This window comes from Mesoplodon bidens (assembly GCF_964165515.1).
Source record: "Mesoplodon bidens genome assembly, chromosome: 2".
Lineage (NCBI taxonomy): Eukaryota > Metazoa > Chordata > Mammalia > Artiodactyla > Ziphiidae > Mesoplodon > Mesoplodon bidens.
In genome coordinates, this window is record NC_138177.1 from 69,414,018 (window position 1) to 69,441,288 (window position 27,271).

Consider the following 27,271-nt stretch of genomic DNA (forward strand, 5'->3'; position numbering starts at 1 on the left):
GGAACACCACGGGTACATGGGTGTGGAATCTCAGTGAAGCTCCTCAGTTAGCCTCCTGGTCCTGCCTCTGCTGCTACTCTGGTGACATTGGAATTGGTTCTACTGGCAGGGTGCTCTAAAGCAGGGGTCCCCAACACCTATCGGGCCTCCAACCGATACAGGTCCACAGCCTGTTAGGAACTGGGCCACAGAGCAGGAGGTGAGTGGTTGTGAGTGAGCAAAGCTTCATCCGCAGCCCCCCATTGCCCCCCATCGCTGCCATTACCTCCTGAACCATTCCCCTGCACCACCCTTCCCCGTCTGTGGAAAAATCGTCTTCCACGGAGCCAGCCCCTGGTGCCAAAAAGGTTGGGGACCACTGCTCTGAAGGGCAGGTCACAAAGCTGGAGCCCAGAGATCTATGTCAGACATCCTGAACTGACATTCTCTCTCCTTTCTTGTCCCCCTGCTCCGCCATACCCCCCTCTCCCACCTGTCTGCCCAGCTCTCTTCTGGCGCTTCCTAAATGGCTTTGACTGGGAGATGGGCCAGCCTCTCCAACTGGCTGGCTTCCCTTTCTGGCCTCAGGCCCTAGCACTCACCAGGAGGCACCATTTGTGATTTGCAGGTCTGAAGGGGAAGCAGGGGACAGAGTTGGGCAGGAAGCAAATGAGGGGTGAAGGTGGGAAGTGGGGTGAGGTTGGAGAGATAAAGGGACACTGGTCATCTGAGACAGTTCCCCTCCTGGTCTAGACAGACCCTTGCCTTTCGGTGTTGATGTGTTCTAGTGGGAGGTGAGGGTGAAGGAACAGGGACCAGGGAGGGCTGGGGTACCCCTCGGGTCCTCAGGTGAGTGAGATAGACAGCACGTGGAGTTCAGCAGAGCAGGACCTGGGGAGGGACCCCTGACATGTAGTGTCTGGGCTGATTGCTCCTAGACAGGCCTCTGGGGCAATCACCCCAAGCTGAATTACCCACTCCCCACGACTCGGCCTGCTGAGTTGCCTCATTCTCTCGCCCCAAGTCTTCTCCCCAAATGCCACCCCACTGTTTCCCACCCCTCCCCAACGCCATCCCTGCGACTACTTCAGGGACCGCACCCCCCCCACCCCGCCCCGTCTTTCCCATGCTTGGCTCTTCTTTCCAACGGGCTCAGTAGTACGTCTCCTTCTCCACCCAGCCTGTTAGAGAGATTAGGCACGGGGGTTGCAGGGTGAGCTTAGAGAAGACAAGAGATAAATGCCCTAGGGTCTTGGTGGTTGAGGCCAGGCAGAACAGAAGCCTGGGGGAGGGGCTGAGGAAAGCAGCTGTGGAAGGGGAGGGGCAGAGGGGACTCCATGAGGCCATGGATTAGGGGGAAGGAGAGACTTGCATTTAGCACAGGGGACGGTGGGCCCAGAGTGGTTTTGTTGGGGGTGAAAATACAAACGGCAACAGGTGCTGTTCAGGTAACAAGTGAGTTTCTAAAGGGCAGCCGTCCGTTGTTGCTGTCCAGAAATGGGGCCCTGGGATCGACAGCACCTGTGATTTTTCAGGAGAAGCCAGAAACTTGGATTTTATGTGAAAGCCCCTAAGTTTTAGATATTAAGCCAACTGAAAAACAAAAAACAAAAAACACCCATGCAAGATAGGGCAGCCAAACCAAACAATATCCATGGACCATATTTGGCTTGTGGGCCATCCATTTTCAACCTCCAGTAAGTGATCAAAAATGCTTGTTGGGGAAAAAAAAATACTTGGTTGATGACTAGGAATTAGGAGGGCTGGGTTGTAGTGCCAGTTCTGCTGCTTCTGGCTTTATGACCCTGAATGAATAAATTCACCTCTGCCCCTCTCTTTGTCTGTAAAATGTGGAGGTGGGACTAGATGACCTCAGAGGGCCCTTCTAGTTCTGATGTTCTGTGATTTCAGGTGGAAGGCGGAGGGCCTCAGAGACCAGCTGTATGTTGGGTGGGACGGGAATCTGAGAGGAAGAGTTTCAGCAGAGTCAGGGCTCCTAGGACCCCGGACCCAAAGATCCGAGGGCACTGAGGAAAAGGAGCAAAAGGGTCCGTAGTAGGAATGGAGTTCAGGTTTGGAGCCCTGCATGGGTTGGTAGCCACAGTGGGGAGTTGCACTTTGCTGGGGTCGGGGTGCAGCGCCGAGGTGCTTACCACCTGGATATCGCCGCAGAATCAGCTTTCGGACCTCATCGTAGATGAAGATGAGGAGACTGTAGGGGAAGGCACAGAACCACCAGGTGACCCTGAGGAAACAGAGGAGAGTGTCAAGAGCATCAGAGGTTGCTTCAAAGGGACCAGAACTTGGATCCTAGCAGGGGGCCCTTCTAAAGAGACACTCACTTGAGCGGGTACATGCGCAGGGCCACACCCATGCCCGGGCAGTAAGACAGAAAGGCCGCCAGTGCTGTCTCCTCCAGGAGCCCAAAAATCAGAATCTTGTTCCTGGAAAGGCAAAGGGTAGGTAGCGTTGGAGGGGAGGGCAAGGAGGGGCAGAGATCCAGGGTGACCCCTGGTGGTGGAAGGGAAAGAGGCGGGAAGAAACGCTGGGGAAAGGCTATAAATGACATCTTCCCATGCCTTCTTCAAATGCTTCTTCTCATGCTAAATGTAACCAAAGAAAGATTGTCTTTAATTTTTCTGCTAACTGATTTTACCTCCGATTATTGTCTATAACACATACTTTCATTCATCAAATACATGTTTCCTATGTGTTGGGTGATACGCTCTGTGCTGGAGATGCTGTGGTCAATGCAAGCTTCCTTCTGGAGACCTGGAACCTGCCCTCACGCAGCTTATAATCTTGTTATTGCTCCAGACACGTGGCCTTTGAAAGTGTCGTCTCCCCAGCAAGATGCTTGTTCCTTCACTTCAGGACTGAATTATGTCTTCTACCCTCTCAGTGTCTCCTACAGCCCTAGGTAGTTGTTGGTCATAGATATTCAGTAAAGAAGGGAATGTTTGTAAAGTACTCAGAAAGGGAAAGCTCACTGGATAAAAAGTGCTGAATATGTATTCACCACGTCAGAACTGAAGAGCAGGAGAGAATAAGGCTCTGAGGACAGTGTCTGGAGTCGGACGGGGGGGTCTAGTCCCAGCCAGGCCACTTACTAGCTTCTGGGTGGAAGCAATGTTGCTTAACTTCTCTGACCTTCATGCTCCTTCTCTGGAGGAGATAGTACCTTTATATCCTACGATTGCTGGGAAGATTGTGGGAGATAATGCGTGGAGAGCTCTTGAACGAGGAACATTCTTAGCTGTATTTTATAATCTCATGCACTGCACCTCTTCATGGCTTAAGCCAGTTGTTCCCAAACTTTTCACTCATTAAGCATCCCTCTTGTTTTTCCTCTACAAAGACCACATTTTAATTGATTTTTGTCTCTCCAGCTGCATTTGTTAATAAGTAACGAATATAGGGAATTCCCTGGCAGTCCAGTGGTTGGGGCCCCCTGCTTCCACAGCAGGGGGCACGGGCTCGATCCCTGGTTGGGATCGAATGCTCCACAGTGAGGCCAAAAAAAAAAGGAATGAATATATTTTCCCAGTTAAAAAATTAATTAGTCATACACACGACTTCCAAAAAGAATCGTGCATTAACATGTGATCACTATAGTTCATACTTAGGCTTCTGCCTGACAATGACACTTTGGTAAGCTTGGGAATCTTCTTAGAGGAAGTGCTTTATTTCCATAAAGCTGTTTGAATAATGCACAGAGCATCTCTGAGGACCCCTGAGGCTCCAGACACCCCAGGGTGGGGCATAAGGTGCGAAGGCTGCCTCGGGCCAGGTTTCTTGTTGGTATTAGTACTCCTTCCCTGTCCCAGTCTGACTTTTGTTTAGTTTCTTTTCCACTTGCCTCTCAGATGGGCAGGATTTAGCTGGTCTGGTTGTGTCCCCGGCTTGCTCTGTCACCCATGCCCTGCACAGTCAGTCACCTAGTGTCTTGGACCCTCTGCTCCTTGTTCTCTTCTCACTGCCTTGTCCCCATTAGTGTTTTTAGCCCAGTGGAGTCTCCTTCCTTCATCTAAGAGACTTTTCCCTTTCCTCTCCCTAGGATCTCAAACGCTATTAAATTCACTGGAGTTTTGGCAATTTTTTCCCTCAAACTAAGAAATTGTGACAAAACTCACGTGGGGAATTTTGCCCATTGTTTGCAGTAGAAGAAAAGAAAGATAATGGGAGTGATACCTTTGGCACTGACCACCATCCAGGCTGGAGCTGCAGAGGAATCACTGGGTACCCCTCAGGTGCCAGGCTCTGTGACAGGTGAGCCACCCAGTGTAGTAGTCACGAGCTTAGGCTTCAGAAACAGAGCTGGCTGAGCTATTTCCAGCTGGGTGACCCCAGGCACACCATTTAACTTTTTGCAGGGGTCTCTTATCCATAGAATGAAAATAATACCTCCCTCACAGAGCTACTGTGAGGTTTGACGATGTTTGTGAATCACTTAGCACAGTGACTGGCAGGTGTAACTCACACTACAAGAACTTGACCCTGAGCAGCTCACAGCTCCCACAAGGACAACATCACCACCATAAGGCAAGTGCTGTAAACTAGAGCTACCTGCCGAGTGGAGGGGAGCCCAGGGGACCCTGTATTTAGGGCTGGGCCAAGGGGTGGGGGTGAGTATAGAGTATAAGATAGAGGAAGGAAGGGAGGAAGGAAGAAGGGAGGGAGGGGAGAGGTATGGGGAGAAGATGAAAAGGAAGGACGATGGAAGGAGACCATAATGAAGGAGATTTTAGGAGCAAATGAAAACTCATCAGAAAGAGTCATAGCCCTCCTTCCTCTTCGCTCATCTATTTCCAAAAAAGGCTACGGATATACAGCCGGGCAACTACAATCGGAGACCCCAGCCGATGTGGGTGGGTGAGTGCGCCCTGAATGCGCTCTGCCTGGTGGGCATGCTCACTTCATGCCCTGCTGGAAGACTGAGTTGCGGCGGGTCTTGCAGATGATGAGGTCAGCCCACTGCACGACCACGATGCTGGCAAAGAAGGCCGTGTGGCACGTGAACTCCACCACCTTCCGTTGCTCATAGGTCTGGGGGAGGGAGGGAAGAGAGAGGTGAGAGTGTGAGAAGAAAGGGTAGGAACAGGGTGCAGCGTGGTCCAGGGCAGATGTTAAACCCTGGGCACCTACTCCACCCTTAGCCCCCAATCCCATTGGCCATGACTGACCACTCCTGCCAGACGTTCAGCCCTACTCTCTCATATGTGTGCATCTGCACTTACACAGCTCCACTTACCCACTCCTGTCCATAGCTGTCCTCCAGGTCATTCATGGACCGGTCATCCCAGTCGAGGCGGATTCCCAGCAGCCGTGAAGGCAGAAAACCATTCTCTGCCAGGATCACGAAGTAGGTGAAGAAGCCACCCAGCGCCTGGATCATCCCTGTGGGTGGTGGGCAAAGGACAAAGGGCAGGGCCTGGGTCATAGAAGGTAACAGGATGGGGCCAGCCCCTGTGGGCCAGAGAAGGACATCCCTGACCCTCGGGGAGTTGGCCCCTGTCCTGGAATTTTGCAGGGGTATCATCCCTCCAAAGGCTGGGAAAAACATCTTCTTGGGGTTCCCTCCTGAGCCCCGGGCCCGGCCGCACCGATCTGTCCATAAGCCATGCTGATTAGCCTCTCGTTCACCAGCTTGTCTGTCTGCGGGTTTCTCGGCTGTCGCTTCATGATGTCACTCTCAGCTGCCTCATAGGCCAAGGAGATGGCAGGGACCTGTGCAAGGGGGCAGTTGGGGAGAGGACAGCATTTGAAGGGAGAGGGTGGGAGCAGAGGATGATCAACAGTGAAGAATCTTTGACACAATTCAAACACTTATAAAGACCCAAGACCCTGGACTTCCCTGGTGGCGCAGTGGTTAAGAATCCACCTGCCAATGCAGGAGACCGGGGTTCAATCCTTGGTCCGGGAAGATCCCACATGCCGTGGAGCAACTAAGCCTGTGCGCCACAATTACTGAGCCTGCTCTCTGGAGCCCGCAAGCCACAACTACTGAGCCCACATGCCACAAATACTGAAGCCCACACGCGCCTAGAGCCTGTGCTCCGCAACAAGAGAAGCCACTGCAATGAGAAGCCTGTGCACCGCAATGAAGAGTAGTCCACGCTCGCCGCAACTAGAGAAAGCCCGTGCGCAGCAACGAAGACCCAACACAGTTAAAAAAAAAAAAAAAAAAAGAGAGACCCAAGACCCTATCATCTTCCAGGCTTTGAGCTCATCTTCTCTGCAACCCTCACAGCCTGCTCAGCTGTCCCTGATGCACCTTTCCTTCCATCTGTGGCCCACCCTTACCCACTGTGCTCCCATGACTGCCTTGCCTGTCCCCTCCTCCAACCCATGGCCTCACCATGTCAGTGCCCAAGTCAATGCAGAGGATGGTCACAGTGCCCAGAGGCAGGGGGATGTTGGCGATGATGAACAGCAGGAAGGGGGTGATCTCGGGGATGTTGCTGGTCAGGGTGTAGGCGATGGATTTCTTCAGGTTGTCAAAGATCAGGCGGCCTGTGGGGAGGTTCTGAGGGCATCAGGGAGATCAGAGGGACCCTCCCCACCCCTAGCCCCTGAAGCATGGCCGCTCATCTACCCAACAAAGGGAGATTTTGTGTTAGAGGGAAGCTAAAGCAGGCGGTGGATGCCTGAGATCCTGAGTTGAGTCTGTAATTGGGGTAAAAGGCAGGGAAGTAGATGTGCCAGCTCAGACATCCTGGATGGCATCCCAGCCCGTGTAGCCCCTCACCCTCCTCCACACCCGTGACGATGGAGGCAAAGTTGTCGTCCAGCAGGATCATGTCGGCTGCCTGCTTAGACACGTCAGAGCCAGCGATGCCCATGGCAATGCCGATGTCCGCCTTCTTCAGCGCGGGGGAGTCGTTCACCCCGTCCCCTGTCACCGCCACAATGGCTCCCTGGGGAGAAGGTACAGCCAGGCTGGCGGTGCAGCCCCTGCACGTGCCTGGCCCTGGCCCTGGCCTTGACCCTTACCCCTTTGCTCACCTGCCTCTGACAGCCCTCCACGATGATGAGCTTCTGCTGAGGAGACGTCCGGGCAAAGACAATCTCTGTGTGGTTCTTGAGGATCTCGTCCAGATGCTCTGACGTCATGTCCTTCAGGTCAGAGCCATGCACCACACATGCCTTGGCCTCTCTGGAGGCAGAGGCAGAGCCTGTTGATTCCCTGGTACCCCACCACCCCTCCTCGCCACTGCCGGGTCTTCCCCAACAGCTTCAGTCTTCCTCTCCCTGACCCTCAGTGACCTGTCTTTCCCATTTCTCTCTTTGAGGGGGTGGTGCTCAGTCCTCACCACGCAGCAGCATCACAGTCATCAGTACAGCGTGCTGGGCCAGACGCTACTTCCTTTACACGTATCTCGCTCCTATAGCAACCAGCAGCGTGGATACTACACTAATTTTGAAGTTGAGAAAATGGAGGCTCGGGAAGGTAAAGTGACAGGTCCAAGGTTACACAGCTAATCAGTGGCACAGTCTGGCCACAGGCTCGGGACCAGGGAACCGGCAGTTAGGACCAGATACCCTCAGGGGCTGTTCAAGCGTCTGTGGGAGAGGCTGAGTCGATGGGGGAGAGGTCCTGCAGAGCCTCACCTGGGGTTGACTTGGCTGACAGGAATGTTGAGCCGGGCTGCAATGTCCTCCACCGTCTCGTTGCCCTCTGATATGATACCCACACCTTTGGCAATGGCCTTGGCTGTGATAGGGTGGTCCCCGGTCACCATGATCACCTGGCAGGAAGGAGAAAAGAGAAAAGGAAAGCAGCATTAAGGTTTTTTTTTTTTCTCCTTTTATTCCTTTCCCAAAGTCGGAAGAGCTAGACCACTAGACGGTGGGACTGGAAGATCCCAGCCAAAATAATGGAACTCTGTGTGTGTGTGTGTGTGTGTGTGTGTGTGTGTGTGTGAGAGAGAGAGAGAGAGAGAGAGAGAGAGAGAGAGAGAGAATGGGTGAGGGGAAGAGACAACGACAAGTTGTTTTCAGGAGATCAGAGATAGTTTGCCTAACTGGAGGAAAGCCTCTCTGACAGAGTTAACAAGTTAATGAGGGTCCCTTGGAAAAGCAGCCTCAAGGATTGTTTAAGAGTTTGAATTTCATGGGATATGAGGTTGTCACAGCTGGGAGGACCCCTAACAGCTCCTTCATTTTACCAGTGAGGAAACAAAGGCTTAGCAAGGGGCCCATGATTTGCTCCGGGTCCCAGGGGACCAGAACAGACATGGTTTACTTAGTGCCCAGTGTGAGGTCTGCCGACATCCTAATCAGACAGGGCAGGGATGGGAGGGAGACATTCCCTCCCATCCCTCCCTGCTGCCTTCCACCACCTGTTCCTCTGCCTCTGACATCCCTTCACAATGTGGGAAGAAGGTGATTCCTGACTGAACCATGATATTCATTGCTGCTGTTGCAGAATGGATGAAGCCGGATGGGGAAGGTGGTTAGCACCTGAGAGGCTGGTAAAGAGGATGTTGCAAAAGCAACAGGAGGTCAGAGCTGGCTTAGGAGACCATTTGCCTGTGGGGGTTTGTGGGGCAAATCCCACACATACTGAGAAGGAAGCCTCTTCATGCCCCGCTGCCTTCTCTTCCACCCCCAAAAGCCACATGGGCCTCCCAGCGGAAAGACAAAAGCATCTTGGCAGTCCTCATCCTACTCAACCCTCTGAGGGGTTTCACACTGTCTACCACCCCCTCCTTGAAGCCCTGTCCTCCCTTGGCTCCCATGGACTCCTTCATTCCCAGTTCCCCTCCATCCCTCTTCAGGTGCGCTTTCCCACCTGAATGAGGAAGCAGCTTTGGTGTCGCCTAGCAGACCTAAGGTGAAACACTGACCTTCCCCAAGTGCCTTCACTGAGTCTCAGCAGAATGGAGATGATGAGTCTTTCCTTCAGGGTTGTCTTGAGGAGTTAGCGGCCTTAGGTGGACACTCACTAAGGGTTACCTGTCACCACCTTCCCCCTCATCACTGGTTCCTCCTCCACTTGCCCTTTCTGTTGGTGTGGCCCAGGGTTTCCTTCCCCTCCCCTTTCTTCACCCCTGCTCTTTTCCTGAGCAATAGAATCAAGCATACTAGTGTGTCTTTAATCTGTACTCACATGGGAATGAGACTGAACTCTCCTGTCCTGGCCCGCTTTCTTGAGCTCTCCGCCATATTCCTACTTTCCCTGAAACATCTCCCCCTGGGCATCTTACAGACCTTCTGATCTCAGGGCGAAGTGAACTCCTTATCTCTACTCCCCGCCCCCATGGAGCCTTCTCCTCTGCTCGCCACCTGAGATACTATCCATTCAATTCATTCAGTCCCTTTATCTCCTGGATCTTCTCGCCTCCCCATTTGAGTTTGCTCACCAAGTTCTCAAAACACCTCTCAAAAGTAACTACTCCACTCCTTTTGTCGCTGCCCTAATTTGGGTCATCATCTTGCTATTGCAATAGCCTCTTATGCTGCCTCCCCAACCCCAGTTCTGCTCCAAATCCAGCCCCTTCTCCATCCAAGTAGCCTCCTAAGGGCTAGCTCTGCCCTGTGACACCTGCGGCTCTCTGTGGCTCTCGGGATAAAGCCCAAGTCTGGCATTTAAGCAAAATCCTTCCAACTGGCCCTGGCCCTGATTGCAGCCTCCATCTCCGGTGCTCCTCGGCCACCTCCCACTGCCACACGCGCATGCCCCGTGCAGTCCAGCCACGGCTGGGTACACGCTGTTCCCTGCTCTTGACACGCCTCTGCTCCCTCCCCGCCTTACAAAATGCTCGTCACCCTTCAGGGCCCAGATCAAATATCATGCCCTCTGTAAAGCATTGTCCAGTTCTCCGAGGTGGACTTAACTGCCCCCTGCTGCTCTGAGTTCCCTGGACATGCTTTCACCAGGCCTCGGTAACTGTTCTGATCATGGTAACAGGCTGCCTGGTGAGAAGGGGTGCACGGGCTTTCCGGATGAGCTGGCCAGGCTTCCTATGGCCAGTCTCCCTCTTACTAGAAGTTTTATTTTGGGAAAGCTACTTACCCACTTGGAGTCTCAGCTTGTTTTATTTTTAAATGGGGATAATGATGCCTACCTTAGAGACAGAGTGGTTGCAGGGGTCAGAAATCACATATATGTGCATATATACATATAAGCCCTCTAGTGTGATGGTTAAAAAATAGCAGATATCTCAGTTCAAACCCTGGCTCTACCACTTACTAGCTCTGTGGCCTTGGGCATGTTACTTTGCGTCTCAGTTTTTGTCTCTGTAAATAAGGGAAAATACTAGTGCCTACTTGTAGGGTTGTTGTGAAAATCAAATGTGATCATACAGGTTTGATGCTTAGAATAGTGCCTGATGCATATAAAGCCTCACAAAACAATAGGCTCTTTTTATTATTAGAATATCTGACCCTTAGCGGGTGCTCAAAGACCTTATCTGTTAAAATTGTTCTGTGATTAATTTAAGGGCATTTGTTTCCCCTGAGGGATCATGAGCTCCGGAGGCCAGGCACTGTATCTTATTTGTCTCTTGTTTCCCCAGTGCCTGGTGCAGTCCCTGGCCCTCAGTAGACAGGTTGAGTTGAATTGATTTGGAAGTAGGTGAGAAGTTGAAAAAGGAGGAACAAGCAATGGCATCAGAATTGGTAACTGGACAGGTTAAGAGTGGTAAAGAGCTGTATCTTGGAAACAGAAAGGACAAGATGGAAGGGATTTTTGTTTGTTTGTTGAACTCCAGCACCTTGAACAGTGCTCAGTAAACAATAAATATTTGTTGAATGAAGCACAGATGTCTTACAGAGAAGGGAGTGGTCATTGAGAAGCAATTGCAGTTGGAGAAGAGAATGAGGGAGAGGTAGTCTTGGTGGAATGAGGACCGGAGCTAGTCTACAGGGTTATGGGGAGGAGGTGAGCGGCCACAGGCGAGAGCCTACTAATCTCATCCTAAACGGCTAGAGAGAGTAGGAGCTAGCTGGGAAGGGGAGGACAATCAGATCTCCAAGATAAGGGTGACTGATGGGCTTGAAACAAGAATGGAAGGAGCCGTGCGCCAGAGAGAAAGCATGGGTGTGGGAGACTGGTCACTCTGAGCAAAAGGGACAAGGGTGAGAGCTACAAGGCGGGGACCGACCTTTCCTTGAAGATGGATGGCTTCTCCTCTCAGTCAGCAGGAAGTAGGCCAACAGTGGCCCAGGTCTCCCCAGGGCAGCAGCCTCTCCGGCCCCTGGACTTTTGGTGTTTGGGAGGAGGGACGAAGTGAGGCTAGTACCTTGATGCCCGCACTCCGGCACTTGCCCACAGCGTCCGGTACGGCCGCCCGTGGAGGGTCAATCATGGACATGAGCCCCACGAAGCAGAGCTTCTCTGTGGGAAAGTTCAGCTCATCTGTGTCGAATTTGAAGCCCCGAGGAAACTTTCCAGAGGGCAGATTCAGTTGACAGAAGCCTGAAGGGGACAGAAGGGAGGAGTGAGAGCAGCAAGGTGGCTGCCGGGTTGCCCCCAGAGCCCCTCATCCCAGGGAAGGCTTTCTCAGCCCTGCTCCCTGCTTCTGGCCCCTCACCTAGCACTCGCTCCCCCAGTCCTCCCAGCTCCAGGTAGGCATTCTGGAAGGCGTCTTGCATCTCCTTGTCTAGAGGGACCTCCTTGCCCTGCACCAAGATGGAGGAGCACCGGTCCAGGATGCGCTCGGGGGCCCCCTTCATCACCAGCACGTAGCTCTGGGGGCTGTCTTCTCTCTCGTGGATGGACAGCTGGAGAGAGGAAAGGCAGTTACAGAGGGGCCACACTTGTCTTGAAGCTCCAGTGCCCAGCACGGGGCCTGGGACAGAGCAGAGGCTGGTAAGAAAAACTCTCTTAATAAAATAACCCCTGATCCATCAACCATTGTCAACATAGGGAGAGTCTCCATGTGTGGATGGGTGTTTGGACCTCATAGTCCTAACCCTGTAACCTGAGAGTCACCTTCCCATAGGACATTCATTCACTCAGCAAATATTTACTCTAATCAGTTAGGACAGGCACTGTGCTAGGGGTGAGGTGGCTTTGTCATCAGCATGCCCCATCACCACACTGGCCTTAGGGGATTTTACCCCTATGGCTTTTACAGGACATAGCTGAGACTGCATTCTTGGCATTTAACAGATGCCTGTAGGCTGAGGGATACCCTAAGGAAATTTCCAACGTATGGTTCAACTGAATGGGATGGAAGGGTTGGGGGACTGGAGCCAGAGGATGTGGAGCCCTGGGAAGAAGAGTTGAGAAGGTGACAGGTTGTAGTAAAGGAATGAAGGTTTGGGAGCTGGGTGTGGGGTTGGTCATTGCAACCAGACATCTGGTCACCCACGTTGCCCCGGGGGATGATGCAGGGGTGAGAGGGTGATCAGATGCCTTCTCTCCTGCTGTTGATTCCCCTTTGACTCTGTGTGCCCCTCACTTCCATCTCTCCCTCTTTCCTTGACCTGGCACCCAAACCAGACCTGGTACTTATTGGTTGAGTTGAAAGGGATCTCCGCCACCTTGGGGTTTCTATCCCTCATCTTCCTCACGGAGCCGCAGGACAGCTCAATGCACTTGAGCAGAGCTGACTCGGAGGCATCACCAGCTGTGTCCCGCTGCCAACAAGGAGAATTCAGTGTCACAGTGGAGGACCAAGGAGGGAGGGCACTGATGTCCCCGAGGCAGCCACAGGGTGCAAGAGAGGAAGCTGGGCATCAGCAAAGTGGGCAGGCTGTGGCGATCCCCCAACCCCCTACCTTAGACACAGAGATGTTCTCCTGCCCTGCCTTGAAGACAGCACGGTTGCAGAGACCAGCAATCCGGGACAGGGCGGTCCACGTGGGGGATCGTTTGTCGAAAGTGGCCCCTGGGAGGAAAGGAGAGAGAAGCAGGAGCTAGGCTCTCCTTTAGACCTCTTATCTCACCCCACCTGCCCCGCCAGTCCAGTGCCCTGAACATCCTCCGGTCCCCTCCTCCCACTCTGGGTAGAGCGCCCAATCACCAGACTGATCTTCTGTGGTGTCGGCCTCGTGGATCTGGTTGTCAAACCACATGTGGGCGACGGTCATGCGGTTCTGGGTGAGGGTGCCCGTCTTGTCGGAGCAGATGGTGGAGGTGGAGCCCAGCGTCTCCACTGCCTCCAGGTTCTTCACCAGGCAGTTCTTCCGAGCCATGCGCTTGGCTGTCAGGGTCAGACACACCTGGTAGAGAGAGAGGGCAATAAAAAGGGCTCAGCCTGAAGCTGGAGATATCCATGTCCTTACCCCAGACCATGGCTTGGTCCCTCCTCCCTTGATCCTACTCCAGGAACACTGAGAGAGACCTAGGTGTAAGTCATGAATGTGTTCCATTTTATTTATTTATTTTTTAAAATTTTTTTAATTAATTAATTAATTAATTTTTTTGGCGGTACGCGGGCCTCTCACTGTTGTGGCCTCTCCCATTGCGGAGCACAGGCTCTGGACGCGCAGGCTCAGTGGCCATGACTCACGGGCCCAGCCGCTCCGCGGCATGTGGGATCTTCCCGGACCGGGGCACAAACCCGTGTCCCCTGCATCGGCAGGAGGACTCTCAACCATTGTGCCACCAGGGAAGCCCATGTGTTCCATTTTAGATGTGTTGAGCTGAGATCATGAGTGTATATTTAGGTGAAGTGTCCAGTAGGGAGTTGAAGATATTTGGCCAGAGCTCCAGAGAGGGCCAGAGTAGAACAGGGTGTAGGTATGTGTGAGTCATCAACACCAAACAGGCATCAGAAACTGGGAGGAGATGAGCTTACTCAGGGGCATCAGGAGGAAAGCAGAGCATTGAGGACTGAGGATCAGTGGAGGTGGGGAGGAGGAGACAGTGCAGGGGACTGGGGAGAGAAGAACCAGGGTAGTGATGAGTCACAGTCATCAACGAAGGAGAGAATGCTAGGAGGGCGGACAGCAGTATCCATTTCAGCAGCAGAGCTAAGGATGGGAGCTGAGGAAAGGTCACTGGATTTGCTAATTAGTCACTGGTGACCTTGGAGAGAGCCTTGACAGGAGAGTTAGCCAGGATGAGCTCCAGAGGGCAGTGGGGAGATGACTGGTACAAGGGTTGTGAGAACAGGCGACCGACCAGGACAAGCTCTGGGAGAGAAACTGAGAGCAAAGGCACAGCCCAACTTAAAACCTTTCAGATTCAAACTCTGAGCCATGTATTAAATGATCTTTTTCAGACTCACATTCTAAGCCATGTATTAAAGGAGAATCGAATATGTGATTTTAGGGGCTGGAAGTAAAAAAATTGCAGAGAAGCCATAGCCTCTCTTGCTTTTGATGCAGGGTAGCAAAACCCTCTCCTGGAGGCCCCTTGGCCTGACCCACTCACAGTGACAGTGGCCAGCAGCCCCTCAGGCACATTGGCCACAATGATGCCGATGAGGAAGATGACTGCCTCCAGCCAGCTGTAGCCCAGGATGAGGGACAGCACGAAGAAGGATACCCCCAGGAACACAGCCACTCCCGTGATCAGCTGGATGAAATGCTCAATCTCCACGGCTATAGGTGTCCGCCCGACCTCCAGGCCTGAGGCCAGAGTGGCTATGCGGCCCATCACCGTCCGGTCACCTGTGGCAATCACGATGCCCCTGGCAGTGCCTACAACACAGGAAGGGACACGAGGTTGGGTGCCTTGGGGTCCCAGGAACTGAAGTCTCATCCTACTTCCTGGGAGAGGAAAACCATCACAGAGTAAGCAAGCCAAAGACTGTGAGTCACTGTGATTAGATTGTACCTCCCTTGGCTTCCTCTCCCAGCATAGATGGCCAATCCCAGACTCAATACAACAGCAAATTATTTTCTCTTATACCTGGGCCTGGGGAGAAACCTTGCAAATAAACTCAAGGTTCAAACTGAGGAGATTCAGTAAATGACATAAAAGTATTGCCTGTGGTATTTCAGTAAAATCAATCTCATACTTGTTATCATCCAAAAATATATTACAAACACAAAGTAAAGCACTTATGGATTTTCCCTGCAGTCTTAAGTTTTTCTTTCTCAACACTAGGCATGAATCTCTATAGAAGAAGCTAGGCAATCTCTAGCCCTTATGTAGACATTCCAGGGGTCTTCAGGGGAGGAAGTGTGCTGGAGTGGAAAGAGCATGCATCGGAGCCAGCCAGACCTGGGTTTGCATCCATCTTTGAATTTCTACCTAGGGATTGCTTTAATAATGAAATGAGACAGTGTTGTCATACACCTAGAGCAGTGCCTGGCACATAGTAGGCACTCAACAAATGTTAGTTCCATTCATTTCCTCTCCTCTCTTCAAAGCCAGTTCAGAGTAAGCAATGGACATGTTTTACTAGGCATTTTTATCAATTGTGGGAAATGTAGAGCAAATTTCAGAATCTCAGTACATTAAGAATTTAGGAAACAATGTGTGGTGATTTTCACCATGATTCTAACTTGCTGAAGGAGGGGGAAAGCTGAGAGAAACAGAATACACACTGAAGAGAAATGAGAAACAGGAAGGGAAAGGTATGCGTGAGGAGTGGGGCGCAAGGCCTCCTCTGACCCACTTTCTGAGGCTCATGGTCTAGTCAGGCTCTTCCTCCCACCAGCTCTGGCCCCGGCCTCCCTCTCCGAGTCAGCCCGACTCTGCTCACTGGCACAACCAAAGAGGGCAGGGGTTTCGGTGGTGCTTGGACTCTGGCCACTCAGTGGCAGCAGCTCTGGGAGCTGTTCCTGGCCTTTGGTCATCTCTAGAACCCAGAGCAGTGGTGGGGCACACCGGGCAGCCTGTGCATGACCAACAGTTTCTTTTGGTGAAGCGCAGGCCAGGATGCAGCCTGAAGGAAGGCCTGAATGTTCACCTGGACTGATAGCTTTCCTGTCCCTTCCCCAGCCTGGGCCCTGGTCAAAGCAAGGGCCAGAGAATGAAGCAACTAGTCCCAGAACCAGGAGAGATGGAAGCCATCAGTCAAACCAGAGACTTCTAGGAACCAAGGATGGTTTGGGGCGTGTGCGTGTGTGTGTGCATGCGCGTGTGTGCGTATGTGTATGTGTGTACGGGTCTTGGCCCATATCTGAAGGCTTGGGAATCTGCGCTGTCCTGGGGTGGGCAGAACAGAGCTGTTTCTGTGGGGAGGTGACTTTTCCCTGGAGTCATGCCGTCCCAGCCAATTCCCTGCTCTCTGGAGGGGACTACTTCTGTAGTACTCAGGGCTCTCTGCCCCTTCAATTCCCTCCTCCATAGCCGGGCTTTTGACAAGTAAGTACAGCCATAGCCCCCAGTCCTGCCTGGAGGCTCAAGATGCAGGCTCCTCCCTCAGCTGATGCTGGGACCAGGGGCTCCCCACCAGGCTAGCCTCTCACCTTCCACGCAGTTGGTAGAGAAGAAACAGATATTGCGGGTCTCCAGGGGGTTCTCGTGGGTGAACTCGGGGGAGCGGGTCTGGGGCTCCGACTCGCCTGTTAGGGATGAGTTATCCACCTGAGGAGGAAGGCAGTGTGGAGTCATCAGATGGGCAGACACATTCAGGCACACACAGCTGTGTCCTGACTCCAGCCACACTCAGTCTCCATGACACCCAAGACAGAATTACACTTGCCCTCATCACATATTTATAGCATTACTCAGCTATTGCCCCTGCTCTGGTTTGGAATCTGGGCTCTCACTGACTTCTTCTGTGACCTTGGACAAGTTATTTAACCAACATTGCCTCCCTTTACTCATCTGTAAAATGGAGAATGGAAGTAGAATCTCCGCACTGCACAACTACAGGGGGTGCCATTAACACCGTAGTCAATGAAAATGGCACCGGCTAGGGTTGTGCATGGCATGACTTGTGTGGCCACATGCAACCACCTGGCATGATTATACCATTCTTGCAGAGTTAAATTAGGTAGCCTATGTGAATGTATATGAAGCATCTGACACATAATAATACTCAATACATGATTGCTATAAAGTGGATATCAAAGAAACACCGGGGATGCAGAGCATTCATGACACACAGTTACAAGGATGCATACGTGTAATATGTGAAACAAGGTGTGGCTGGGCAGTGTGGGGCAGGTGTTGACATCTGGACCTGGGCCTCCCAAACTTCAAACTTCTAACAGGTCCCTCTCAGCTTTACACAGCTTGCTTTGTGGACTCAGCCAGTGGCTCTGGCCTGGCCCCCTCACCTTACAGCCATGAGAAGAGATGATCCGGAGGTCGGCAGGCACTCGGTCTCCACCCTTCACCTCCAACAGGTCTCCCACCACCACCTCCTCCGCATTGATCTGCATCTTCTCTCCTTCCCGCACCACGAGGGCTTGCTGTGGGGAGGCCCCGGGGATCTCAGGAGATGCTCATCTCAACCCCTACCTTCCTCTTTTGCTGGTGCCCCACCTCGCCTCCAACCCCACCAAGGAGGACAGACCTTGCACCCTTAGCAACAAGATATGTCCTGTTGTGAAGAGCTGGAGGGTCTTTTTTGCCCAAGCCTCCATCTCAGAGCCCAAGGAGTTGAAGAGATGAGTCTCCCAGAAACCTTATGCCCCGGCCTGGAGCCCAGCTCCGCCATCTACCTGAGGCACCATGTTCTTGAAGGAATCCATGATCTTGGAGCTCTTGGCCTCCTGGTAGTAGGAGAAGCAGCCAGTGACGATGACCACAGCTGCCAGCACCACGCCCAGATACAGCTGGTAAGGAGAAAGGTTTTGAGGGACCTGCCCTTTTCCTAACCCTAGAGGGGCAGCTGCCACTCAGGATGAGCATTCAGTGCCCCCCTTTTGTCTGCATCTGGGAGTGAGAATGGTGGAAGAAAGTCCTTCTCTCCAACCTCTCCTTCAACCTTCTAATCCCCAGCGTCTTAAGACTGGAGGGGGTGGGGAAAATCATAGGGAGTTCCCAGGACTAGGACCTCTCTAGGGGGTAAAGACCCAGGGATGCAGACAAGCCCACTCATGTGTGAAGGAACAGGGAGGGGCTGTCTCAATCGTGAATGATTGTGTATGTTTGTGTTGGAGGAGGAGATTTGTATAGAAGTCTCACCCCCTTTCAGCCTAAAGAACAGAGGGGCTGTCGGACTGTACAGGAAGGTCTTGCTCCCTGACCCTCACCCACCGTACTGGAGAGTCAGGGTTGGAGGACAGAATCATGGGCTGGTCCAGGGGTCAGGCATGCTGGCTCACATTGTCATTGGATGGTTCATCCTCCATGGCAGCCTGGATGCCGTAGGCCAGGAAACAGAGGATGGCCCCAATCCACAGCAGGATGGAGAAGCCCCCGAAAAGCTGGCGACAGAACTTGACCCACTCAGGGGTGGTTGGGGGTGGGGTGAGGGCATTGGGTCCATCCCGAGCCAGAATGTCCTGGGCCCGCTGGTTGGTGAGGCCCTGAGGGAGGCAAGGAGAGGTGTGGGAGCTGAGCTCGCATCTGGAACAAGCCATGCCCCTCATCACTTCCCACCAGCTCCCTGGCAGCAGAATAATGTCCAGGTGGAGAGAAAAATCCCACCTGGTCGGAAGGGGTAGGGGACCATCAGGAAAGGCCACAAGGAGGAGGCAGCATTTGCAAGGGGTGTTGGAGGACTTGAAGGCTGAGTAAGATTTTGGCTGTGGTCCCCCCCACCTCTGGTCAGCCTTGGGTTGAGACACATTTTGGTTAGGGCCACAATAATCTCCTCTGGAGGCAGCCTTGATAAGACTCCCTGGAAAGACATCTCAATTGATCTCCGCCTCCCACCCCCATCTCTCTGCCTTCAGATTCCCCCCTTCACCAAGGATTCAAGAAGAGTCCTACATTATTGGCCATGAATGTCACACAGCTTTGGTCACCATCCATCTCTTTCCCCAGAGAGCTTTGCCTGACCCTGTTGCCCTAGCCCCAGGCTGGCTCACATGCCCCCTCTCTGGGTCCCATTGTATCCCAGGCATGATCCTAGAGCTGTACTCCCTATATGGCATTGGAATTCTGTTTGCCTTCCTTTCTGCTGCTGGACTTTGAGCTCCTTGAACGCAGAGGCCACTTCTTATTTCTCTTTCTATCTGTCCCCTCATTTATTTAATAAATGTGTATTGAGTGCCTACTACATGCCAGGCAATATGGTCAGTGCTGGGGATCCAGAGATGGCCAAGACCCACAAGTTCCTGCCTTGTACAGCTTATGATCTCATGAGGTAACACACTATAAATAGACATTACTGCCAGATAGTGAAAAGTGTTATTTAAAAAAATAAGGTAAGGTAAAGGAAGGGGGTGTAGAATTTTCAAAATGGCAGTCGAGGAAGGCCTACAGGAGGAGGTATGCACCCATTACATTTCTGATGAACGATTTTTTTACTTTTCACAATGATGGGCTTGGCAATGTGACCGTGCCACTAACTACTGATATGAACGTGAGAAGCTACTCTCTCTCTGAGTCTCCTTGTTTTAATGAACAGGTCTCTACACCTGGCTTGTTGTAAGGATCAGAGGAAAGTATGTAAAGCATCTATCCCAGCGCTACATGCACAGCAGCGCCCAACGCATTACTCTGATAACAGTCATGGGTTCCCCCACTATTGCATGTACGTCAGTTCCACAAGAGGAGGTGTGTCACTGAAGCTGCTTGGGATACAGCCCTGCCCAGAGGCCCTCCAGGTCCTGGGTTTTAAGGAGTTCTGGCTTCCAGGCACTCAGGAAAGGAGCTGTAGACCAGGAAGCAGTGGGTCTGTGTTCTAGCTTTGGCCCTGCCACCAACTAGTCCCTTGTCTCTGGGCCTCGGTTTCCTTAACTGTAAAGACGGTTGGCTTTGAGTTTTAAGGCCCCTTCTACCCTGAGGCTGCGTGGTTCTCTCACTTCTTTGGTGCCCTCCCTAGAAGCCCCTTCACTGACCTTGGACAGATCCACTTGGTACTTGCGGCCCAGCTCATCCAAGGACAGCTTGTGGTCGTCCTGGAGAAGAGAAAGCAAGTTGCTTTGGGGAAGGAGGCAGACTGTGTGTGTCTAGAATGCATCTGCGGGTACTGAGAGCACAGCAGTGAGGCAAGGAGCATGGGGGAGGTTTGTGTCATGAGCTTCCCTGAGGGGCAGCTTTCCCAGCATGGGAGCCCTTTTCCATGGCCTGGCTGGGGGCTCACCATGGTCACCTCCTTCTTCAGCTCATCCAGCTCCTTCTCTTTCTGTTTTTTCTTGCCGCCCCCATTTTCCGCAGTAGTGGCTGCAGGTGAGTACTCGCGGCCAGCCTGCAAGAGGAAGGGAGAGCCCAGGGAGTCAGGGAGGATGGAGGCTGGAGCCTCTATTCCCACTGGATAGCCTGGGACTCCAGGCATTGGGAGTGGGGGGGCCAGTGGATTCAAAGTCAGTGGTCATCCCAGGGGAGGAAAGGGGGTTTCAGGGTGGCGGGGACCCCAGGCCCTCAGTTTGAAAACTATTAACAGAACCCCAGGGCTCTACATTTGAACTTCGGGAAAGGCTGAGGGGCTCAGGACTCAGGAGCCCACTCTTAGCTTTTGAGTAGTCGGGCTCATGCTAAGATTTTGTTTGTTGAAAGAACCCTGTTCTTAAAGCAAAGTAAACAAAAACCTTAAAAACCACCATCCTACACTATTTAGAATTGTAGAAGGGACTGGACAGGGCTGGGGGTTCGTTGAGGGAGCAGTACCCTGTAGGGATGTCTTTGTCCCAACACCGTGGCTGCTTTACTCAGAGAGGAGTAGAAACAGTTAGGAATTGGGGGGGAGGGCACAATTAAGAGTCTTTGGGGAGTCAGGGGGCAGGGCAGGGAAGTGTCTGGAGGAGGAAGGGAGCCACAGGGTCTGGTGGTGGAGCGTGGAAATGGGATGAGCAGGGCTCACGGACTGAGAAATCAGTAGTCGGAGGATCAGTGCGTCCAGGAAATGGGCACGCAGTGTCCTGGGAGCCCTCGCCATCCTGGTGCCACCTCCCACCAGAATGCAGGATTTGGGGTTGGGGTGAGTCATGGCCTCTTGCTGGCAAAGGTTTGTGGGGAGTACCCCCAAGCCCCCCTTCGCCTCCGGCCTGGAATGTGAAGTGACTCCCCAACCCCTTTGGCCATGGCACTTTTGGGACTAGGCTGCCGCTGCTTGGGCAGGATAAAAGGTGCTGGGAAGATCATGTGTCTGCAAGTCCTGTCAGCCAAGAAATAAAAGTTGACCTCAGGGCTGAAAAAAAAAAAAAAAAAAAAAATTGCGACTGGGCAAGAGGCAATTCACAGGACTTGAAGCCCCAGAGCACAATTGGGTGAGGAGGGAACTGGGCCCTGTTTGTCTAAAAATATAAGAAATTGTCTCTGAGCATAGAGAATGGACTTGAGGACATGGGGAGGGGGAAGGGTAAGCTGAGACGAAGTGAGAGAGAGGCATGGACATATATACACTACCAAGTGGAAAATAGATAGCTAGTGGGAAGCTGCCGCATAGCACAGGGAGATCAGCTCGGTGCTTTGTGACCACCTAGAGGGGTGGGATAGGGAGGGCGGGAGGGAGACGCAAGAGGGAAGAGATATGGGAACATATGTATGTGTATAGCTGATTCACTTTGTTATAAAGCAGAAACTAACACACCATTGTAAAGCAATTACACTCCAATAAAGATGTTAAAAAAAATTGTCTCAGGATAAATCTAAAACTGAAAATGCATGGAACTCTTAGGTCCAGGCATTCCTGGGTCCTTTAGTGAAGTCAGGTGAACATTTTAACAGGAGCCTCGCGAGGCTACTGTTTCCCCCTCCTCTTACGGGCCTGTGGTCTCCTCGCTGCCAGCAGGCTTCCAGGGTCTCACAGGGGCCTTCTGGGGGAGAGGGTGGGGAATTTCTCCTTCCAAGGGGTCTTGGGTGATAGGATAGGAAGTAGCTGGGGAGGCCTGGGGTGGCGTGACAAGTGCCTTCTCGTCCCCTCTACCTCCCTAGGCTCCTCTCCTCCCTCGGGATGTTGTGTCCTTGTCACAGAGGCACTGCTCAGTTCCTGTCCTGTGCCTCCACTTTTCCACTGGACCCTAAGGGCCATGCCAGGGTTTCACGAATGAGCTTTTCTATACTATGATGAAATTCATTTTTTGTTTTTTTACTGTAAAGAGGGAACACCTGGGTGGGATCTACAGTCAAGGTGCTTGCCTTTTTTTTTTTTTTTTTTTTTGCAGGATAATTCATTTTTTAAAAACAGACTTTTTCTTTCAGAGCAGTTTTAGGTTCACAGCAAAAGTGAGCACAAATTACAGGCTCCCATATACCTCCTACCCGCCCCTGCACGGCCTCCCCACCATCAACATCTGGCACCAGAGTGGTACATTTGTTACAATGGATGGACCTACGTTGACACATCATTATCACTCAAAGTCCATAGTTTACATTAGGGTTCATTCTTGGTGTTGCACATTCTGTGGATTTGGATGAATGCATAACACATATCCATTATTATAGTATACAGAGTAGTTTCACTGCCCTAAAAATCCACTGTGCTTGGGGATGATACATTTTTTTTTCCATCAAAGAGGAGCCATCCAAGTAATGTGGCAGCTGCCCTGATCACAAGAGATCACGAATCTAGCACCTGGAGATACAGAAGTCTGACCAGTGAAATCAGGAACTGGGGTGGGGGAGGTGCCGTGAGAGGTGGACACCGTTATCACCCAGACGCTAATGATCTAGAAGGATATGAGCTCTTTGCAGGCTGTGTTGCTCAGAAGTGCTCTTCTCAGCAAAGGTGATCAGTAAATCTTGCATTTGTTTCCATGTGAAGCATCTATGGATCAAGGCTATTTTTAGCTTCCTGAAGGCTGATCTTCCTGGGGAGACTGAAGCAGCCCAACAGTAGGAGTGGGAAAGGGTTGTGAGTAGTGCTACCTCTCGCTTCCCCAGGTGACTCAGGGGGGCTCATTTAATTGAATGGATTGAAACATCCTGGATTCACAAATCTAATGCTTTGGATTCTGTCCTTGGTGGGACAGCACTGAGAAACGGATGAAAAGCAGCGAAGAGACAAGAGGCCAGAGACTGGGGTGGATAAGCTTCAGTGAGACCCTCCATAGCTCCCGGGGCAGGAACAGGGTCTGGCCATTCACAGAGGAGGGGGCTGTGCCTGGGGGCCCAGGAGCAGAGCCCAGAGAATTTCTGTACATACAGGCATGAAGTAAAGTTCATGACAATTAGAATCAAAGGCATGGTTTAAAAAATTTCCCAGCCCACATATGTACGTCTGGCATGTACAGATGGTGGCTAAGCAAAGAAGCTCTCAGCAGCAGCCCCTTTCCCTAAGTGCCCATCCTGCTTTCCTGCAGGCAGGCACAGAGCTGCGGACACACTGCCCCGTCCCCCATCCTGTCCCGGCAGGGATCTCAGGCTCTGCAGCCAGGAGCCTGCAGAGATTCAGGGCCAGCAGGCTGCCCAGGCAAGAAAGAAAGAGAGGAAGCAAGGACCACTCCCCTTCCCTCCTCCCTCCCCCATCCACAAGTCCACAAGTCCCCCTCTCTGGGCCTTGAGTGCTGAAGGAGAACAGAGAGTTCTTTCTGAGAAAGCCCAGGGCTGGGACAGAGTCGGGCAGCTGGAAATCAGCCAGCCCTCCCCCCCACCGCTGCCCTTTGGTGGCAGCTGGAGCAGGCCGGGCTCCCTCCCACCAGGGCCGTCCCTTCCCCCAACTCCCATGCTGCCCTTCACAGTCACAGGGTGGTGAGGTGACATTGAGCCCTTGCTCTGCAGGGAAAAGGGGTATTTGGATGGGGGGTGCCTTCCCTCTTCAGGGGTCTCCTGGCTGGGTGAACTCCAAGCTACCCCCCCCAAGTCCCCCCACTCTCCCCAGCCTCAGTCTGGACAGAACCAGACCTGCTCCCTGACTCGCTACTGGGAGTGGATGGGAAGGGAATTCAGGGATGCTGGGGGAGAAGCACAGAGCCATGAAGAAGTCAAGGTCAAATCACTTCTCAAGCAGGACCTCTTGAGCTGGGTCCACCTTGTGCTAAGGTGAAGGAGGGGAGAGGTTCGAGGTCCTGCGCCTCAGTTGGGGACTCCCGTTCCCTGGGGGAACAAAAGATGTCAAGGTGCAGCTGAAGGTCCCCAGACAGTATCTTCCCATGGTTGTGAGCTCTTCCTCTGTGAAGCCCACACGTCAGACACAGCTCTTCACAGACCTCACGTGCCCTCACACCGTGACATCTATGCTCACTCATGCTTGAAGGTCTGCACGTTTGCAAATTTGTCTGCTAAGACACAAACACAGGTGCTCACCCATGAATGTCTGTATCAACTGCAGCCTATGAAGAACACATGAAAACACACACACACACACACACTCACACACACTCACACACCAGTTGTATTTATAGCTCCCACCCTAGCTCAGGAACCCTGGTGTCCAAGCTCCGAGTTTTCTCAGCTGCTAAACTCAGTGTGATACCATGTCCTTGCCTGACCCCCCTGGGGCCAAAGCGCCCTACAGCTCCCCGCAGTCACCTTCTTTCCTCAGCACCCTCCCGTCGCTCCCCAGGCCCTTTCCCTCCCTGCTCTCTTCTGCCAGCATTCCACAAAAGGAAAGCCGCCAGGCGCAGGATGTAAAGGGATTGGGTCACTTTTCTCCATATGGAAATTTCATTTCCAAGAATGCAAAGCCCTGGCCCTGGCCCCCACCCCCCTTCCCTGGTAGTTGTTAATCTTCCCCTTGGCATACCCAGTGCTGCAGAATGCCACAGGATGGGGTGGACTGAGGGGGGTGCCGGCGGCTCTCACTAGCCTCTGGGAAAGTCCTCAAAGCACATGGCTTGCAGCCAGAGGACAATGCTGCCCGGGACATCCGGGGGCGCTGGACGAGGGGCTGGGGGCACATCACTCTTCCTCCGCACCCTCCGCCCAGCTGTCCCTGGAGCTCAGGGCCCCTGGAGCTGGTGTCCGGAACTGCTTGGTGACTCTGGAGTGGATGGCCCCTGCCCCTCTCTCCAACCTCAGACTGGACCCCCATCCTCTCAGGCTGGGACTCCCAGAGGAATGGATACTTTCAGAGGGTGGCGAAGGCGGGGAGGATTAACAGTACCAAATGTCCCTTCAGCTGGGAGGCTGGGAGATGCGGTGAGAGAGGAGGAACCGTGGAGATGTGGCTGGAGGAGCAGGGACAGAGATGAGGGAGGGGGTGGAGGGAGGGCCGGAGGGGATGCGAGTGGTGGGCTGCGGGGCTAGTGCTGGGGGTGCTGGTGGAGAGGACAGCGCTTGGGCGGCTGAGCGCTATGGGTCTGTGCTGTGGGGCTGTGCACACAGTGGTAGCTGGGACACTGTCAGTTCCAAGTTCAAACCAGCCCACTGCTCCTCCCTCCGTATCCCATCCCCACCTCATCCTTTCCCTCCAGCCTCCCGCACCATCCAGAGAGCCCTACTGCTCCCCCCAGAGAGGCCCCTGCTCTTTGGGGATACTCACCCCACGGCCCATCTTGGGGCAGAGTGGCTGAGGGATCTAGATGGGGGAGGTCACCGGGAGGATCCCAAGCTCACACCACCAGCCTGGGGTGTCCAGAGACCCCAGCAGACAGACAGAGACAGTGAGCACCAGGGTAGCTTTAAATAGGTCCCTCTCCCCCTCTCCCCCCGCCTTCCCCTTCTCGGGAAAGAAACGTTTGTTGAAACAGGATCTCTGAGGACTCCTCCCCTCCCGCCCCTTAAGCAACTGGCCTGTGGAAGGTCCGTTTGTCCCGCTGAGTGCTCCCCCTGGGCTCCCCTCACCCTCCAAGCCCTGGCCTGAGGCCACCACTGCTGAGAGCAGGGAGAGGCTGTGCCGGGTTGGGAACATGCCCCTTAGGGACAGACTGAGGGGGAGCAGTCCCCTCAGCATCCCAGAGGCCAGATGCCATGAGATCTGACCCTTCTTCTTGTTTTCCTGATGGGGAAACTGAGGCCCAGGGAGACTGAACAATTTGAGCTGATAAAACAGAGTCAGAATCTGGGTCTCCTGAGTCTACATCCAATCTCCCAGAGAAAGAAGCAGAGACTGTTCGTTCCAACTGTAGAGGAGGTGGGGATACTGAAGCCAGGAAAAGGTAGTGTTGGAACCCCAGGCCAGCCCTTGTGTATGAAGGGGGCCCTGGTGAGAGTCAAATGCAGCTCAAGGAGTAGCACGAAGTCTGCTTGGAGATGGAAGGGAGAGGGTCTCCCAAGCCCTCCAGGTGTAGCCTTTCCAAAGTTTGAGAATCAAGACTCCTGGGGCCTGGGAGGTGGCTGGCGGATGGACAGACTGGGCACAGAGGAGACAGCCCAGCAGGCTTCCCAGATAATATCTCTGCATTTCTTTCAACTGTGTTACAGGCAGGACACGCCACTCCCTTAGTTGAGGAGCTCTAGGCTGAAATTATGCCTGGGGTTTGTGGGTGCGTGGGGAGAAGCCCCAAAAGAGGCAAATTCAGAGCTTCTAAGAGATACATGGAGATCAATATCCTAACAAGTACCAGACCTGCGAACTAGAAAGGAGGGCTACAAGCTTCCTTCTTCTGGTGGGGAAGGGAAGGCAAGTCTGCCGCCGGCAGGATGGAGGGTAGTAGACAAGGGGCCGCTCTTCAGGGAAGCATGGGAGAAACTGAGGAAGTGCCTGGGGAGAGAGGTGGGCCCTCACTTCTGGCAGAAAGGGGGTCTGGAACCTGACACCAGCCCGAAACAGTGGTAGAGGAGATGGCCAGGAAAGGACCCTCTGGTCCAGAGGTGGTGTTGCTGCTTGTTTGTTAAAAGAGCCAAAGAATCGGGGCAAAGCGAGGAGGCAGGGAACCAGAAGGGGCAGAGATTGAAGAAAAAATCCTGTGCTTGCCTTCTCGTGGGAGCAGTCAGCAGACAGGGTTCTCCTGGTGGAGGGAAGCCAGCCGATAGGGGGCAGGTCTGAGCCCTGGCTGGGAAGCTTGAAAGGAAGTTAGGAGGAGAGGAGGGCGGGCTTGGGGCCCTTGGGCCAGAGGCCTGAGGTTTCTGCTGGCTGGGCTGGTCCCTCTCTGACCCCAGAGGGAACTCCCCACAGAGGGTTTATCAACCTCTCCTCAGCAAGTCCACTCTCAGGGCACAAGGCTCTGAACTCCCCAAATAACTGGCCCCCTCCGGGCCTGCAGTTGGGATTTTCCATTACAGGGATCCGGTAGGTTACACCCTGCATCAGTCCTCCTTCTCCACCTGGGTTGCAGCAGGAAGGGTAGGTGGAATGGGGTAGACACCTTCTCCACATGGGCTCCTTAACTGGCCTTGAATTTGGACCTGGGGGGAACAGGTAGTGGGAAGAAACAATGAGGAGAAAACAGATCCCAGTTCAAGCCCAGGTGTGTAGAGGGGAGAGCAAGAGAAGTAGCTGAAGACGTAACAAGAAGGCTGGTGGTTAGACGTCAGGAGAGACTGCCTGAAGAAGTCAGGGGA

The 27,271-nt window shown here is 53.1% G+C and overlaps 1 protein-coding gene across 3 annotated transcripts; it reads right to left on the bottom strand.

The window, feature by feature from the left end:
- Window positions 1-1,094: 1,094 nt before the first annotated feature.
- ATP1A2 (ATPase Na+/K+ transporting subunit alpha 2) lies at window positions 1,095-25,410 on the bottom strand. 3 transcript variants are annotated; one of them, XM_081225409.1, is made up of 23 exons: window positions 25,311-25,410; window positions 20,034-20,138; window positions 19,789-19,848; window positions 18,106-18,309; window positions 17,500-17,613; window positions 17,113-17,247; window positions 16,297-16,414; window positions 14,309-14,577; window positions 12,954-13,152; window positions 12,709-12,818; window positions 12,433-12,567; window positions 11,517-11,706; window positions 11,226-11,401; window positions 7,591-7,727; window positions 6,985-7,135; window positions 6,728-6,896; window positions 6,338-6,492; window positions 5,583-5,706; window positions 5,231-5,376; window positions 4,895-5,025; window positions 2,322-2,423; window positions 2,133-2,224; window positions 1,095-1,160 (listed from the first exon to the last, which is right to left on the bottom strand). In XM_081225409.1, the coding sequence occupies exons 1-23, from the start codon at window positions 25,320-25,322 to the stop codon at window positions 1,132-1,134; spliced, it is 3,063 nt and encodes a 1,020-aa protein (XP_081081535.1). In that variant the 5' UTR covers window positions 25,323-25,410; the 3' UTR covers window positions 1,095-1,131. The 3 variants fall into 3 exon arrangements, with proteins under 3 accessions (XP_081081535.1, XP_081081536.1, XP_081081537.1); XM_081225410.1 differs by lacking the exons at window positions 17,500-17,613; window positions 18,106-18,309; window positions 19,789-19,848; window positions 20,034-20,138; window positions 25,311-25,410 and adding an exon at window positions 17,352-17,408; XM_081225411.1 differs by lacking the exons at window positions 16,297-16,414; window positions 17,113-17,247; window positions 17,500-17,613; ... (2 more) ...; window positions 20,034-20,138; window positions 25,311-25,410 and having other exon boundaries at window positions 14,423-14,449.
- Between the last annotated feature and the right edge of the window lie 1,861 nt (window positions 25,411-27,271).